This window comes from Hemiscyllium ocellatum, chromosome 20, assembly GCF_020745735.1.
Source record: "Hemiscyllium ocellatum isolate sHemOce1 chromosome 20, sHemOce1.pat.X.cur, whole genome shotgun sequence".
NCBI classification, from domain to species: domain Eukaryota; kingdom Metazoa; phylum Chordata; class Chondrichthyes; order Orectolobiformes; family Hemiscylliidae; genus Hemiscyllium; species Hemiscyllium ocellatum.
In genome coordinates this window covers 47,545,593-47,563,273 of record NC_083420.1, presented here as the reverse complement: position 1 = coordinate 47,563,273, position 17,681 = coordinate 47,545,593, and the positions used below count along the sequence as shown (strand labels likewise).

Sequence of the window (17,681 nt, the reverse complement as noted above, 5' to 3'; positions counted from 1 at the left end):
AGATAAAATGAGATTTATGACCATAGCGGACACAATGGTCTGCTGTTCCATGGTGGAATTATGATAGAGAGAGAGATAGTAGGAGTGATCAGAGAGCTGGTGCTCAGCCTCTGCAATGTAGAGACCAGTCCGCCAGACAACGGCAGCACCTCTTGGCTCAAAGGTAGCAAAGATACCATTGAACCACAAGAGACCTAAAACCAAAACTACAGAGATGCCTCTAACCAGCTCCTGCTGTGTTTACCCCCAAGCAAGGGATTAAGGTAGCATCAGTGGATTGGAGTATTTTTTATGTTTGTATACATAGAAAAAAATTGCTATGTATGACACAGTTATCTCTTGAGACTTAAAGGACTTAACTCTGCTATTGATAAACAAATTAATTTACTATTCACAGATGTAATTTTGCACAAATAATGTGGAATTACGTAATTTTAACTATTGCTAAGCTTAATATTTATGGAATATCTCTAAATTTAGAGCACACACTAAAGCAATTAAAAGTACACTTACTTGTGAACATAGGGTTACAATATATTGTGGTTCAGATCTGTGTCTGAATCAGGAACTCCATACAACAAAATAAAGAGGAAAGCAGTTTGGAACACACAATAATATATGTAGTTCAAGAATGTGTTTATCTGGAGTTAACTGTATACTTATTCCAAGGTTGCTAAATTTACTCAAACTAACAACCAAAGAGAGGCTCGTATTCCCATACAATTACAGTAAGAGCATATTGATACTGTTATGAATTCCATGTAGATTGATATCTTTTAAAAACAAACTCCCCCTTCCAGTGAAATTATTAGACCACATATCAAGACTTAAGACATTTGATGAAACATCATTTTGTCAGGCAACATAGGTTCCAAATTGCAGAACACATTCAGCCATTTAAGTCTAACAATGATGGAAAATATTCCTGTCACAGTTTTACTTTGCCCTCTTCAGTAAACACTCATTCTCCTGGAACCAGTCTGTAGCGATTCTTAGCTCCAGAAGGCTTGCTTAATGTCTTTACCTTTCCCAGCCTGGTAACTCCAAATGACAGACTGGATTTCACAGTAAGAGATAAACTGGAAGTTCGCTCCTTCAGCCAAAGCTAAGCTAATCTTTCAGTTTGTTTAAACATTTACGAACTTGGCCTCTTTCATCCAAACATAACCTTCCACCCACTTCCTGCAAAGTGAACAATAAATGCTTGCTACTCCCTATCTCTCTGCACTCTTTCTCTTGAATTCTTGGAGACTGACTCTGTCTGTGAAGTTTATGAGAAAGCCACAACCCAGTCCTACAACAGCCTCCCATGGAGTTCGCTCATTTCAAAGCCAGTTTCAATACCAAAATCACATGGGCTTATACTGAGTCAGTAATGCTGCTTAACTATGCTTAAAAATATTAGCACTGCTGCCTCACAGCGCCAGAGACCCAGGTTCAATTCCTGCCTCAGGCGACTGACTGTGTGGAGTTTGCACGTTCTCCCCATGTCTGCGTGGGTTTCCTCCGGATGCTCCGGTATCCTCCCACAGTCCAAAGATGTGCGGGTCAGGTGAATTGGCCATGCTAAATTGCCCGTAGTGTTAGGTAAGGGGCAAATGTAGGGGTATGGGTGGGTTGCACTTCAGCGGGTCGGTGTGGACTTGTTGGGCCAAAGGGCCTGTTTCCATACTGTAAGTAATCTAGTCTCATCTAATCTAATCTTTAGACCATCCTCCCCACGCCTTGTTTCATTTTATTTTGGAATTGAAGAGGTAGTTTAAAGTATATCTGCATATAAAACTTGAATTCTAACATCTCCTTGAGGCTTGGAGACAGTGTATCTGTCATCAGCACAGCTCCTTTGATCATCATTTGCAGATGTAAATATTTTACAATCTTTTCCCAGTAAGACAGAGTGGGCCTCTCTTTAACCTTCAACAACCAAACCACCGAGGCTTGTCATCAGAAGAGTTCAGAATAGGTCACATGGCCTCCTTCATTCCTCCATTTCACCCTAAATCAAAGACACAATCTGAAATTTCATATTTGTAGCAATGTTCACTGGTAGAAGTCAGATATAAAGCTGTTTGAATATCTCCTGTTTCATTCTTAGCAATCCCAAAGCAAAAAAATTACAAATTTCATAAATAACACAATACTTACTCGTAACAGTGAGATATGAAGGTGTTTGAATATCCCCTGCTTCATTCTTAGCAAAACACTGGAATATTCCTGAGTCTTCAGGGACCAGCCTCTGGATCTGCAGGATCCCACTTACCATTTCTTTATATCTGCTGTTGTTCAACATTATTATTGGGATTGAATCTTTATACCATTCCAGACTAGGTAAAGGTATACCTGCAAGTAATGAAGAGTTAAAACCACACAATGTATATGCTCTTTTTTAATAATGCAGAATGAAAATACACTTCAAAAAAGTATATTCCACTTTTATCTATTTGGAGAAATCAGTTAAACTTACAAAAAGGTTCTAGTTTACTCTCAATACTCACCCATTGCTCGACATGGAATATCAACAGTTTTTTCTACTTCACCCTGAATTCTCCATTCAGGTTCTGCGGTAAAATATGGTGGTTCTATGGGAGAAGTGATAGTGAAGGAAAAATTAAATTTAGGGTTAAACACTGTGTACATATAGAAGTAGGTTTTACAGAAAACCTTAATTTAAATATTTAAACATCCCAGAAATATGCTTCATGTTACATTGTATTTGACTAGTTGTTCAGTTAGACCAGCAAATTCACAGTAAAGGAATAGCTTTCAAGTAGAAGGCTAAAGTAGTGGAGCAAGTCCAGAAAATGCATTCTGGAGACATCTTTGGGTGCATTGGCTGGATTGCATTCCATGGATACCTTTGTCAACAGCCATGGTGTACTGTAAGGTCATGGCAAAATTTTCCAATTTACATTCTAATGGTAGGGAAGTGTAGCACTAGGACTGTCGATCTGCTGAAAGTGTTCCCTGTGATGGTGAGTCAGATCACTCTCCATCCACTATGGCAGCTACCAACTCCGTAAGTGGCATCCTTGTAGCCATATTTGTAGACAGTAAAACAAAACTAAGTTGATTTTTTCTTGCAGTGTACAGACTGATCTACACATCACCGATTCTTAGAGATGTATGCTGGTATCATATCTCAGAAACCAGTGATTGCTTTCTGCTTTGGAACTTGCAAAGTAGCAAATCCTATTCTCATCCCCAAAAACACCTTATCCTGACAAGCATGGGCAGAGGGATCCAGCAGGATACAGAGGAATCTCTAACATAATTCCACAACAACCATGGATTTTTAAAGCCTTTACATTTAAAACTCACTGTAAATGCAGATTAAAAAATCCATTACATTAGCAATCCAAAAACTGTATGAAGTTGATCTTTGCATTTACTTATAATTAATAAAAATCTTTTAATGTTTGCAAATGATCTGTTTGACCAAGACAAATGAAATCTTCCTTACACTCTGTAAATTTATAAGGCTTTACCGAAAAGGTTACTAGTTTTGTATTAATCAAAATCATACACAAGTGGCTGAAAACGTTTAATAATAGAATTAAATATTTGCATCTTAAGAGCTGGAGTGGAAATTCATTCCCTAGAGCTTTAAACACAATCATTACCTATAATGGACAGGTAGGCATGAGCGTTTACAGAAACAACGTTGCTGCTCTGTAATGTTGCTTCACACTCATACATGCCAATAACAGCTGAAGTTGGATTTAAGATTGTCAATCGCCTTCCAAATATACTGATCCCATTCATTAGTTTCACACCGCTTCGCCTCCAGGTAATACTCAGACTCTCCACAGGCCTATTGGAAATTAAATGATAAAGGCTTTAGTTTCTATACAAATATTCAATAATCCGTCAGTTCCATCATTTGAGGAAGACAACGTAAATATATTGGCCCAAGCATGTCTAACAAAAAAGAGAGTTTAATGCATATACTTCTATCAATGTGTAACTCAACCATAAATTAGTGGCAAGAATGTAATATCCTGTGAATACCAAATTGCCACACGTTGCTGGATGATTCGCTGCAGTCGGCTTTACAATTCATAAAAATGGCAGCTTGCCATCAACCTCCCCAAGAGTTTCATGAAATTGATGCACTTGCACATTAATTGCTAATTAAATTTAGGGCAGGAAGTTAGGGCTGGAACTTAACACCATAACTATCTTTTTAATGAGATTTCTCTCACTGCAAAGTAACTCAGTGTTCCCAAACTAAAAAAGGAACAAATTGAACTGATCTCTTATTCTTGGAGATGAATTGTTGCTTGAGACAGCATAAAAATTTTTGCACACTTCGAACTTTTTTCTCGCTTACTCTCTTCAATGTTTCTTTCCCTTTTCAATTTATTTTTGTGTTTGGCTCGACTTTGATTCATTTTGTTTCCTCCTCTGCTGCTCCTGTTTCTTTCCGAAATCTTAAATTCCATCGATTAAGGTTGTGACACCACCTGTTGTTTACTAAGGTCCTGGATTGCTGTTAAAATGGTTCAAGGCTCACAGCCAAGGCATACTTCAGTGGAGGAGGACTCTAGGAAGGGAATTAGCCAAATATGGTTAACCAGCAAAGTTAAAGATAGGATTGGGCGATAATAACATGCCTTGTGACAAAAATTAGTGTTTAGCTAAAGGATTGGTCAAATTTTAAAAACCAACAAAAAGACAACCAAGAACAAAAAACAGATAATAAACTTTGTGAGTAGAATTGCAAGTAATATCAAAATAGACAGCAAATGTTTCTTTAAATATACAAAAAGATAGAAGCCAAAAAGTGAACAAAGGGCCCTGACAGAATGAGGCTGAGGAAATAATAATGGGGAAACAGCAAATGGCAGAGGAACTAAACAAATACTTTGCATCAGTTTTCATAGTCGAAGACACTGATAACATCCCAAAATTACTAAATATACATGGGGCAAAAGAAAAAGAAATAAACATAATCACTATCACGAGAGAAAAAGTGCGAGGGAAATTAATGGAGCAAGACCAATGAGTCCCATGGAACTGATGGGATGCACAGCTTTGCATATTCCAGGAAGTAGCTATAGAGATAGTAAATGTATTGGTAGTAATCTTCCAGGACTCCTTAGCTTCTGGAAAAGTCCCAGAGGGTTAGAAAACTGCCAATGTAACACCTTTATTGAAAACAGGAAGGGGACAAGAAAAAAGTTGACTATAGGCCAGTGAGCTTAACATCTGTTATTGAGAAATTTTTAAGAGTACATTATAAAGGATATAACAGCAGAGCATTTAGAAATGTATAATATAACCAAGCAGAGTCAGCATGGCTTCATGAAAGGAAATCGTGCCTGACAAATTTATTAGAATTATTGGAGGAAGTAACAAGCAGGATAGATAAAGAGGAAGCTGTGATTGTAAAGTATTTGAATTTTCAAAAGATGTTTAATAAGGAGCTACATGTTAGACTAACAAATATGTTAAGGGCCCATAGTTTTGGATGCAGCGTACTGGCATGGACAGGAGATTGGCTAACAAATGGAAGACAGAGAAATGGAATAAAGTGGGTATTTTCAGGATGGCAACTTGTAACTAATGGACTGCCACAGGGATCAGTGCTTGGGCAAAATTATTTATAACATACATACAACAAAAGGTATCTGGATGGATACATGATTAGGAAGGGTATAAAGGGATATGGGTCAAATGCTGGCAAATGTTACTAGATTTATTTAAGATGTCTGGTCAGCATGGACAAGTTAGACTGAAGGGTCTGTTTCTGAGCTGTACTTCTCTATTACTCTATTAATATACGTTAATGAATTGGATGAGAAAAGTGTATGCACTATAGCCATATTCATGGATGACACAAAAATACATGGGAAAGCCAATGGTGAGATTTACACAAAACGTTTATGGAGACATACAGACAAATTAAGAGAATGGGCAAAACTTGGTAGATGACATATAATGTGTGGAAACATGAGGTTATGCATTTTGGCAGGAAGAATAGGGCAGCTGAGTATTATTTAAATGGAGAAAACTGCAGAAGCTAAAGAAATATGTGAGTCCTCATCTGAATCACAAAAAGGTAGCGTCTAAGTTCAGCGGCTAAGAGGGAAGGACAATAGAATGTTGGTCTTTATTTCAAAGGAATTGGAATATAACAATAGGGATGTTTTCCTGAAATTGTACAAGACAGTCGTCAGATCATACCTGAAATACTGTGAACAGATTTGGGCCCTTATCTAAGGAAATGTATACTGGCATTGCAGATAGTTCACAGAATATTCACTAGGCTGATATCAATTATGATGGGATGTCTTATGAGGATAGATTGAGTTGAGTGGGCCTATACTTGCTGGAATAAAGAAGAATAAGAGCCGATTGTTTTGAAACATCCAAGATTCTTACAGGATTTGACAAGGTAGATACAAAAAGGTTTCCCCTTGTGTAAGTGTCTAGGATCAGAGGGCTGCATATTTGAGACAGAGATGAGGAAGAATTACTTTTTGGAGAAGGTTATGAATGTATGGAATTCTTTACTGCAAAGGGGCTGTTAAAGTTGGGTCATTAAGAATACTCAAAGTTGAGACAGACAGATTTTTAATCAATAAGGGAGTCAAGGATTATGGAGAAAATGTAAGAAAGTGGAGTTTAGGATCGTGAGATCAGCCATGATTTCACAGAGTCAAAGAATTATTCAGCACTGAAACAGATACTTCAATTTAACCAGTCCATGCTAAATGTAATCCCAAACTAAATTAGACCCACCTACCTGCTCCTGGCCTATATCCCTTCAAATCTTTCCTATTCGTGTACTTATCCAAATGCCTTATAAACGGTGTAATTGTATCAACATCCACCATTTCCTCATGAAGTTCATTCCCACCTGATGGACTGAATGGCCTACTTCTGTTCCTATGTCTCACGGTCTTATCTAGAAGCCCCTCCTCTCGCTCCAACTTCCTCTCCAGCTCAGAATAGATGTCTTTTCCCTTGGCAACAAGTAGGCACCACAACTTTCGGGACTCTCTTTGCCACAAATAACAATTTCTATTTCCTTAACTATGCTACTCCGATTACTACAACACTTCTCTTATTTCCTCAATTTAAATGGCATTCTGGACTACGATACCATGGTAAGTTCCCTCATTGTCCCTGCAGTCTGTACCCTCATCCATACCAAAAGCAAGAATTTTGTACCAATTCAATAAAGGCACTAGCTGAGGCTCTTCCAAAGCCAAATTCTGGATTCCTATAGCTGCCTCATTTTCAGTCACAACTCCTATCCCTGACCACATACCAATTTAATGTAATTAATCGGAAGGATATAACACCCTATTCCAGCAAACTCTGGGCAACCACAACAATGCAGCAATTTATTGGTCACTTCCATCTGAAGTGGAAAGCAGTGGATAAAATTTAATTAAAACTAAAAGATAAATTGAAGTGTTTCAATTTCATTTAAAACTTACTAATATTCTTGCATATAATATTTCTCAAATGCCTAAAAGGTATTATCCTGAAATATTATATAGTTACAAACTATATCTACGTGCAGTACAGAAATGAACAGAAATCAATTGTATAATGTGACTTGCCCATGCACCACTCCCTTTTCAGGTCTTAGTGTGATACACCATCTGGCAATATTATCACAGGGCATTGCTTGGTTGCTTTTTTGTTTATTACAAGGAAGTGTCAAAGAATGCCACTCATCATTCTTCAATTATGCTTTCTTTGCTCTAGGGACCAAACCTAACCTCAACCTGACAACCACAAGATAGCTTGCTAGATATGAAAAATCACACTGTTGTAAATCATAGCAAACAGTTTGTTACCACTCATTGAAGCAGCAGTTAGTCAACAAGTGCGCTGTACCAATGGACTGCCTGCAGCTCACCAGTTCAACACATCATTTAATCAATAGTGTTCTTCAGTGCAATTCAGTATTCTATCCACAGAGATTTCTTGTGTAATGATCCATTAATACTTAGCTCCAAACTAGCATTATAATTCAGAAACCCCCAAGACATTTCATTGTAATGATGAAACAACATCTGAGACAACTTCAGTGAAAATACTGGCACATGTCTGAGAATTCGTGAACTCTTTCTGAAGAGAGAACACATCTACAAGAATTATATCCTTATTCTTTATAAAAGCTTCAGATTATGTGTAGATTGTAATAATTTCAAAGGCTCAAAGGGTATCTACTATGAAATTGCCTTCAATAATTACACTGCTCAAATGAAATAATTTACTTGATTAAATCATTTCAATACTGCCTAAATCATTGTGATTTACTTCTACTCTAATCAGTTTTTTAAAAATTATAATGGTGAAAACAAAAATAACATTTTCATATTGTGATATAAAAATAGATTATGGATTGACAGTTCAATGATAAATTATTTACTGCCACCAATTATAACACTTGGATTGCCACATTTAGCTTTAAATCTATAAATGACCTGTAAAAATATAGGAATAATGCTCTAAAACAGCCTTGAAGATGTCTTCAGTAATTAGACTGAATTCTAAAGAAGAAAAAGGCTGATTTTAATTCAACTAGGAAAACTTATATAAATGAAACATTTCATATAGATACAGAAAATAAGCCATTAAGGCCACTAGGAATTTGTTAAAGGAGACAAAGATATTCTGCTTCATCTACAGCTGTCTATGGCCACTTTGCAGGTAAAAGCCCAAGGCAGTTACCCAACTGTGCTACATGAATTCTAACTTTACCAGGAGTGTTGTAAAAATGGTTGATACAGAAGAATTAATCTCTTTCATATAAGGATTAAAAAAGGAACCACAAGTGTTAGAAATCTGAAAAAAAATCTAATGCTGGAGAAACTCAGCAGGTCTGGCAGCATCTGTTAAGTGAAAAAAAAGTTAATGTTTTGAGTCCAGTGACCCTTTGTCAGGAGTTCTGCTGAGTTTCTCCTGCACTTGTTTTTGGACCTAAACACTTTTAGCAAGTTATCAGCTAACCTCTACTTGGACTGGTCCAATAATTTAGAAGAATTGAGTAGAATGCAGGAGTCCCAAGTTTACAGCTTTCTTATGGTCCACATGCTTGTTCAAGACCATTGCACTGACCTGAATTCTGTATGTCAGTGGACCTCATCTTGCATTGACCATGTCTCTTACTCTGCAGGGCCATTCCTGTGGCTCCTATACCAAACCTTGTCCTCTGAAATAAACTGTATCTCCCTCTTAGTGGAGGCTTGGGTTCAGCATTGGCATTTCTGATGCTGTTTCTGATGAAGGACTTATGCCTGAAATGTTGACTCTCCTGCTCCTTGGATGCTGCCTGACCTGCTATGCTTTTTCAGCACCATCCTTCATTCCTGTTTTTATGTCAGCTAGTGCTCCTGATTGGACCAGGTTAACTCAGGGATCTCATATTGTATGAGGGCTACCTGGTTGACCATGTTACAATCATTATTTTCCCCTCCCTCTCTGATGCTGAGGACATAGGCCAGTTCTTTATCTTGCAGCTCCTCCTGGTGTGTTTTAGGATTGGGTCAGGTTCCTCCAACTCTGCCTCAGACCCAGGTAGCGTGTAATGCACAGTAGCTCATCTCTTGCTCACAGAGCACGTCTGTAGAAGTTTATTCTCTTCTTCTGGCGGCAAAGACGTTGAGGCAGTGACACCTGGCGTGTCCATCTCAGATTCCAAGATCGCTCCAATGCTTGACGGAGAGGAAAAACCCACAGATTCCTTCAATCATTCTGACTGTTCTGACGGGTCAAGCACATTTTGTTCTTGCCCCAAGTTTACAGCTTTCAGATGGTTCATGTGCTTGTTCAAGACAGTCACACCAACCCCAACTTTATATGTCCGTGAACCTCACCTCACATGGACTATGCCTCTTATTCATTTGGGGCCATTCCTGTGGTTCGTACACCAAACCTTATCCCCCGAAGTAAATGGTATCTCTTCTTAGCAGAGTCTTGATTTGGATTTTGGCATTTCTGATGCTGTTTCATTCTCCCCTCCAGGGCCAGGAAGTTCAGATTTAGACTGTCATATGGTCATCGCCTCAAAAGCAACTCTGCTGGAGGTAGCCCTGCACTTGCATAAGGGCTCATCCTACAATCAAATAGGAATGGGACAGTTTGGTATCTAGTGGAGCTGTAGGCTGCTCCTTTAACCCTGCCTTCAAAGTTTTAACTGCTCTTTCTGCCAGGCCATTGGATGACGGATTATAGAGGTGCCCTTCAGTGTTGAGTACCATTCAACTTTAGGAAATATTCAAATTCCTGTTATTTGTGACCAATATTTCCGGGAATCCATGTATTACAGAAGATGCATGCAGCTTTTCTATCATCGTCCTGTCCTTCCTGAATGAAATCTATACACTTTCAGCCACTTTGAGAGGTGTCCACAGTGACTAAGGACATTGAGACCATCTAAGGACCTGCACAGTTGATATGTAACTGACTCCAAAGTTTACCTGGCTGTTCCCATGAATGTAGGGGAGCTGCTGGCAGTAATTCTTTCCTTATTGGCATTCTGTGTATTACCTTCCCAACACAGCTGTGTCTGCATCAAACCCGAGCCACCACACATATCTTCTTGCAAATATCTTCATTTTGGAAACCCTGGGATGACCCAGGTGGAGTTTAGCAAGTATTTGGTGGCAATCTTCGTACAGCTGCAACATGACCTCATTCCCCAGAAACTCAATCCCTCCACCAATAAAAGCTAACACACCATATGCCTTCTTAATAACCCTACCAACTGGGTGGCAACTTTCAGGAATCTATAAATATGTACACTACCAAGAAGCTTACCATTAGCCCAGTACTCTTTATTCCTGTTACTCGTTTCAAAGTGAATCACCTCACACTTTTCTGCATTAAACTCCATTTACCACCTCTCAGCCCAGCTCTGCAGCTTATCTATGTTTCTCTGTAACATGCATCATCCTTCCGCACTGTCCACAACTCCACCGACCTTAGTGGCATCCACAAACTTGCTAATTCATCCTTCGATGCCCTCATCCAGGTCATTTATTAAAATGACAAACAGTAGTGACCCCAAAATAGATCCTTGTGGTACAGCTCTAGTAACTGAACACCAGGATGAACATTTCCCATCAAGAACCACCATCTTCTTTCATCTAGCCAATTTCTGATCCAAACAGCTAAATCACCCTTAATCCCTCCATATTTTGTGCAATAGCCTACCGTGAAGTACCTTATCAAATGCGTTACTTAAATCCATGCACACATCAACCACTTTATCCTTACCCACCTGTTGGTCACCTTCTCAAAAAACTCAATAAGGTTTGAGGCACAACTTACCCTTCACAAATCTGTATTGACTATCCCTAATCAAATTACTCCTTTCTATGATGATTATAAATCCTATCTTCAGCCCAAGGAAAGACATAAGCTCCAAAAAAATGGGTAAGCGCGGACATCTTTGATCTCTCTCGCTTTACCTTCACACTAGCTAACAACACACCAAATGGTACACTGGAACAAATCCTTATGGATATTATTTGTAGCATACTTCTGGAAATCCTCAGCTAACCACAATTGCAAGTATGCATAGTTTATGTCCAGCTTTATTAACCCCTGCCAGCATTGTGTATAAATCCTCTAATGCGAGGGATTGGGTATTTATCCAGCTGTGTAAAAACAATGACTGCAGATGCTGGAAACCAGATTCCGGAATAGAGTGGTGCTGGAAAAGCGCAGTAGTTCAGGCAGTATCCGAGGAGCAGGAAAATCAACACTTCGGGCAAAAGCCCTTAATCAGGAATACAGGCAGAGTGCCTGAAGGGTGGAGAGAGATTTATCCAGCTGTGAGAAGCTGTTTACCATTTGTTTAAAATCCTTGCAAAGTACAGGCGGAAGTCAGGAGGCTGGAAAGTGAAGGAATCATTAAACCAGTCCAGTTTATGAAACAGACAGCAGCGGTCGTACTGATTGACCTGTTGGGCTTCACAATCAGTACGACCGGTGCTGTCTATTTCATAAACTGGACTGGTTTGATGATTCCTTCACTTTCCAGCCTCCTGATTTCTGCCTCCACTTTTGCCCATAAGGCAAATGGCAATGGGTGGGCCATACAGAATCAAGGAACTGCTTCCCAGTTAACATGCAAGGTGGCTTTGGCTCCTTTGATAGTCCCTAGACGTTCCTGGAAATCTTCTGCGTATTTAATTAGAACTTTACTCAGACAGCCATTTTCTAATCAACGGATATTAAACCAATTTTGGTGAATCCTTCTCAATTAATTTTATCCCATCACACTTGAACCCGAGCATTTTACTACAATGAGTGGTCACTAAACCAGCTACTTCTCAGACAAGATTGGAAACAAAGTTGCATCCTGAATCTATAAAGATTGCTTGGTAGTGAGTTTTGAGAAGATTTGTAGCTCAGGTTAAGGTTCTTTATGTAGGTTTGCTCACTGGGCTGAAAGGGTCATTTTAGGACGCTTTGTCACTATACTAGGTAACATGTTCAGTGAGCCTCCAGACGAAGCACTGCTGATGTTTCCTGCTTCCTATGTTTGGGTTTGCTTTGATTGGTGCTGTCATTTCCTATAGTGATGTCTTTTCCTATTCTTTTTTCTCAGAGGATGGTAAATGGGGTCCAAGTCAATGAGTCTGATGACAGAGTTCCAGTTGGAATGTCATGCCTTGAGGAGCATGGCACTTCAACCAGAACTCTGACTTGGACCCCATTTACCACCCCCTGAGAAAAAAAGAACAGGAAATGACATCACCATAGGAAATGACAACACCAACCCAATGAAACCCAAACATATAAATAGGAAGCAGGAAACATCAGCAGTGCTTCATCCGGAGGCTCACTGAAAATGTTGCCTAGCACGGTGACGAAACATCTGAAGACGAACCTTCCAACTCAGCGAGAAAACCAACATCAAGATTCCCTGGCACAAGGCTCTCAGTCTACTCAAGGTCTTGCTAAAACTTAACAGTTGGAGTCCAGAGTGAATCTTGTTTAAGATTGGTTTTACAATCACTGAAATGACCACGCTGGTATCAACTTCCATTAGAACCAGGTGACCACTTAACCAGACTTTATTTTTATTGGTTCTGATTTGGATATTTCTAAGCAACTTGACTGTTCTAATTCAGATGTGAGTGGACTTTCTAGGGTGTGCACTCTCCTGGATACAAGCTTATGAGCAGTCTTACTCAATTTAGGTCTACAAGGGCTCTTTTGCTGTCTCGAGTTTGCATACTGGCATCAACTACATGGCTTGCAGACTGGATCCTGAAGAACATTTTAACCATTTGGCCGAGGCTAGTCTATGCTTTGGGGTTTTGGTTTGGGCTGACTGAGAGTCCTTCTGTTCAGGATGCAACCTGAGTGAGGCGATGTAATTGTCTTCTCACATGTGGTGTCCCACAAACTCAGTCGGACTAGTAAGGATGCCCACTTCTATTGGAATATCCTGCAACTCATATGCTCCCCTTGTTGCATTTTCCTATGATAAAATCAGTTATAGTGACTGAAATAGAGATGGCATTCAGCTAGGAGACATTTTTGCATGGCTACATCATTAATCTCAGATACCAAATGGTCTCTCAGCATCTCATTAAGGATTAAACCAAAGTCGCATGTCTCTGCCAGTCATCTTAACTTAGCCAAAAATCTGGATTTCCCAGGTACCCAAACTACTGAAAAAACGCAATAGAATATCAGAATTAGGAGGGGCTTGGAATTGAAATATTCCTTAACTAAATCCATCAACTCTCAAAAGGTTTCAGCATCTGGTGTCTCAAGGAAAGTCAGGCTCCTAAAATAACCGGAAAAGTTGGGTTCAATGGGTTGTCAGCAAAATTATTCATTTTCCTTGCACTTGCCCCAATGTCATTTGCTAAGAAAAAAAAATGCATTATCTGCACATACTGAGCACAGTATTTGATGGCAAGATTGAATGAATCAAGGTTCCCAAATAATGATCCCATTGCCAAGTTACCCTTTGTTAACATGTGAAGAGTCCTATTCTTTTTTTTTCTTTTTTCATTTCTTTTTCTTTTTTCTTTCTTTTATCAAAGGGCAATTCTCCTGTTTATTTTTTTTTCATTTTTTTTTTAATTAACCCCCACACTACCGCCTAACTGCGGTAGTGCTTATTATTTTTATCCCCAGCACCCATGGTGTGTGTGTGCAGGTGTGAGACACAGTGAGAGACAAGGTGTACAAATCTTTATTCAATTTCCACCACCAGGAAAAGAGTCCTATTCTTATCTGTGTCAGCCAGGGCTCCCTGATTAGACCAGATTAACAGTCCCAATCAGGGAGCTCCTATCCTATGAGGTCCACCTGGCTGATCTTGTTACAATCATGAGATGCAATTTTCACATACTAAACTATTGTTTCTTTTACATATCATCTTAAGCCTGTGCCCTCTCAACCTTGATCCTTCCACCAAAATGATCATGTTTCTCCTTATCTATGCTTTATCCAGACCTCTTGTGAATTTGACCACCTCAACCAAATCTCGCCTCAACGTTCCCTTTTCCATGGAAAAGGAGCAAACTTCTCCGATTTGTCTACATAGACGAAGTGCCTCATTGTCGGAAGCAATCTCTCAACATTTTAATGTTTTAATGTCTTTCACATACCTCTGAAACTATAGCACCCAGAACTGGATGCAATACTGTCGTTGAGGCTGAATCAGTGTTTTATTACTATTTTAGGAAAACCTTTTTGCTTTCGCCTCTATTAATAAAGGCTAGGATACTGTATGTTTTATTAGCCATTCTCTCAATCTGTCATTGAGTCTTGGAGTCATACAAAACCATTCAGCCACCTTCAATGGTTTAAGCACATACACACCCAGATCCCTTTGCTACTGCAACCCCTTTTGAAGTTTAAAATTCTTTGATAGCTAATAAAAAAAGCAGCTCAATGAAAGCTGAGAAAGGGATAAATTTTTCAGTTTTTGGGACAGAATACAATGAAACAGCCTAGTTTGGTAATTTGTCAAGTGAAAAATTTTATGTGTGATTCCACATCATTATACACTGTGACCAAATGTTTTTGCATGGCTTAATGATAGGAAGAATATTATTAAATTGAAAAGAGCGCAAAACAGATTTACAAGGATGTTAGCAGAACTGAAGAGTATGAGTTCCAAGGAGAGGTTGGATAGGTTTGGACTTCTTTCACTGGAGAGTATGAGTTGAGGGATGACTTCATAGAGGTTTATAAAATTATGAAGGACATAAATAAAGCGAATAGCAAAGATCTTTTCCCTAGGATAGGGGTATTCAAAACTAGAGGACATAATTTTAAGGTGAGAGGAGGAAAATTTAAAAGGAACCTGACAGGCCACAGTTTCACAGAGAGCTGCCAGAGAAAAGTACAGTTATCGCATTTAAAAGATATTTGGATGGGTACCTGAGTAGGAGATGTTTAGAGAGATATGGGCCAAACACAGGCAAATGGGATTAGTTTAGTTTGGGAAACTTGGTTGGCATGGACGAGTTGGACCGAAGGGTCTGTTTCCATGCTGTATGACTCTATGACTCTAAACTGTCAGTGTGTAAAGACCCTATTGTAGTCAATTGTGTGTTTTTTGGGTTCATAGGGGAGCAGGGTGCATAGCATGGGTCATAGAGTGCTGCTGCACAGAGACAAGCCTTTGGGCCAAACTCATCCATGCCGATCAAAATGTCGATATACGCTAACCATATTTCCCTGCACTTGGCCCATATCCTTCAAAACCTTTCCTGTCCATGTATTTGTCCAAATACTTTTTAAGTGTTGTTAATGTACCTGCCTGAACAATGTCTGCTAGCAGCTCATCTCATATGCATATCAACCACTGTGTAAAAACATTGTCCCTTAGGTACCCATTTCTTCTTTCCCCTCTAACTTTAAACTGATGCCTTCTAGTCCTTGAATCCCCAGCTCTGGGAAAAAAAGGAGTGCATTCGCCCTATCCATGCCTCTCATGATCTTATACACGTCAATATGATTCCCCTGGCACACTGACCTCCACACCGCTGAAGCCAAACGCCAACTCGAGGACACCTCTTCCTACCACCCCCTCAACCATGACCCCACACCCATCACCAAACCATAATCTCCCAGACCATACAGAACCTCATCACTTCAGGACATCTCCCACCCACAGCTTCCAACCTCATAGTCCGGGAACCCCGCACTGCCCAGTTCTACCTCCTTCCCAAGATCCACAAGCCTGACCACCCTGGCCGACCCATTGTTTCAGCATGCTCCTGCCCCACTGAACTCATCTCTACCTACCTCGACACTGTCCTATCCCCGCTACACCAGGAACTCCCCACATATGTTCGAGACATCACCCACGCACTCCACCTCCTCCAAGACTTCCGTTTCCTCGGCCCCCAATGCTTCATCTTCACCATGGATATCCAATCCCTCTACACCTCCATCCACCATGACCAGGGCCTCCAAGTCTTCCTTTTTTTCCTCTCCTGACATCCCCAACAGTACCCTACCACCTACAAACTCATTTGTTTGGCTGAACTGGTCCTCACCCTTAACAATTTCTCCTTCGAATCCTCCCACTTCCTCCAAAGGGGTAGCCATGGGCACACATATGGACCCCAGCTATGCCTGTCTCTTTGTTGGCTATGTAGATCAGTCGATCTTCCGTAATTACACTGGCACCACTCCCCTCTTCCTCCGCTACATTGATGACTGCATTGGCGCCACCTCGTGCTCCCACGAGGAGGTTGAGCAATTTATCAACTTCACCAACACATTCCACCCTGACCTTAAATTTACCTGGACCATCTCTGACACCTCCCTCCCCTTCCTGGACCTCTCCATCTCCATTAATGATGACCGACTTGACACTGACATTTTTTACAAACCCACCGACTCCCACAGCTACCTGAATTACACCTCTTTCCACCCTACCTCTTGCAAAAATGCCATCCCGTATTCCCAATTCCTCCGCCGTATCTGCTCCCAGGAGGACCAGTTCCACCACAGAACACACCAGAATGGCCTCCTTCTTCAGAGACCGCAATTTCCCTTCCCATATGGTTAAAGATGCCCTCCAACGCATCTCATCCACATACTGCACCCATGCCCTCAGACCCCACCCCTCCAACCGTAACAAGGACAGAATGCCCCTGTTCCACCTTACCAACCTTCGCATAAACCAAATCATCCTCCGACATTTCCGCCCCCTCCAAAAAGACCCCACCACCAGGGATATATTTCCCACCCCTTTCTGCCTTCCGCAAAGACCATTCCCTCCGTGACTACCTGGTCAGGTCCACGCCACCCTACAATCCACCCTCCCATCCTGTCACCTTCCCCTGCCACCGCAGGAACTGCAAAACCTACGCCCACACCTCCGCCCTCACCTCCATCCAAGGCCCTAAAGGAGTCTTCCACATCCATCGAAGTTTTACCTGCACATCCACCAATATCATTTATTGTATCCGTTGCTCCCGATGTGGTCTCCTCTACATTGGGGAGACTGAACACCTCCTAGCAGAGCACTTTAGGGAACATCTCCAGGACAACTGCACCAACATTTCAACTCCCCCTCCCACTCTGCCGAGGACATGGAGGTCCTGGGCCTCCTTCACCACTGCTCCCTCACCACCAGACGCCTGCAGGAAGAACGCTTCATCTTCCGCCTGGGAACACTTCAACCCCAGGGCATCAATGTGGACTTCAACAGTTTCGTCATTTCC

At 40.5% G+C, this 17,681-nt stretch overlaps 1 protein-coding gene across 1 annotated transcript in view; it reads right to left on the bottom strand.

Annotated features, from left to right (window-relative positions):
* sdk1a (sidekick cell adhesion molecule 1a) overlaps positions 1-17,681 on the bottom strand; it is an 827,262-nt gene that overhangs the window by 292,163 nt on the left and 517,418 nt on the right. The window contains exons 7-9 of the mRNA XM_060840817.1: positions 3,621-3,811; positions 2,496-2,579; positions 2,146-2,340 (exon numbers count right to left, since the gene is read on the bottom strand). Of these exons, the coding sequence (XP_060696800.1) occupies positions 2,146-2,340; positions 2,496-2,579; positions 3,621-3,811 (470 nt within the window). The remainder of the gene's footprint in view (positions 1-2,145; positions 2,341-2,495; positions 2,580-3,620; positions 3,812-17,681) is intronic.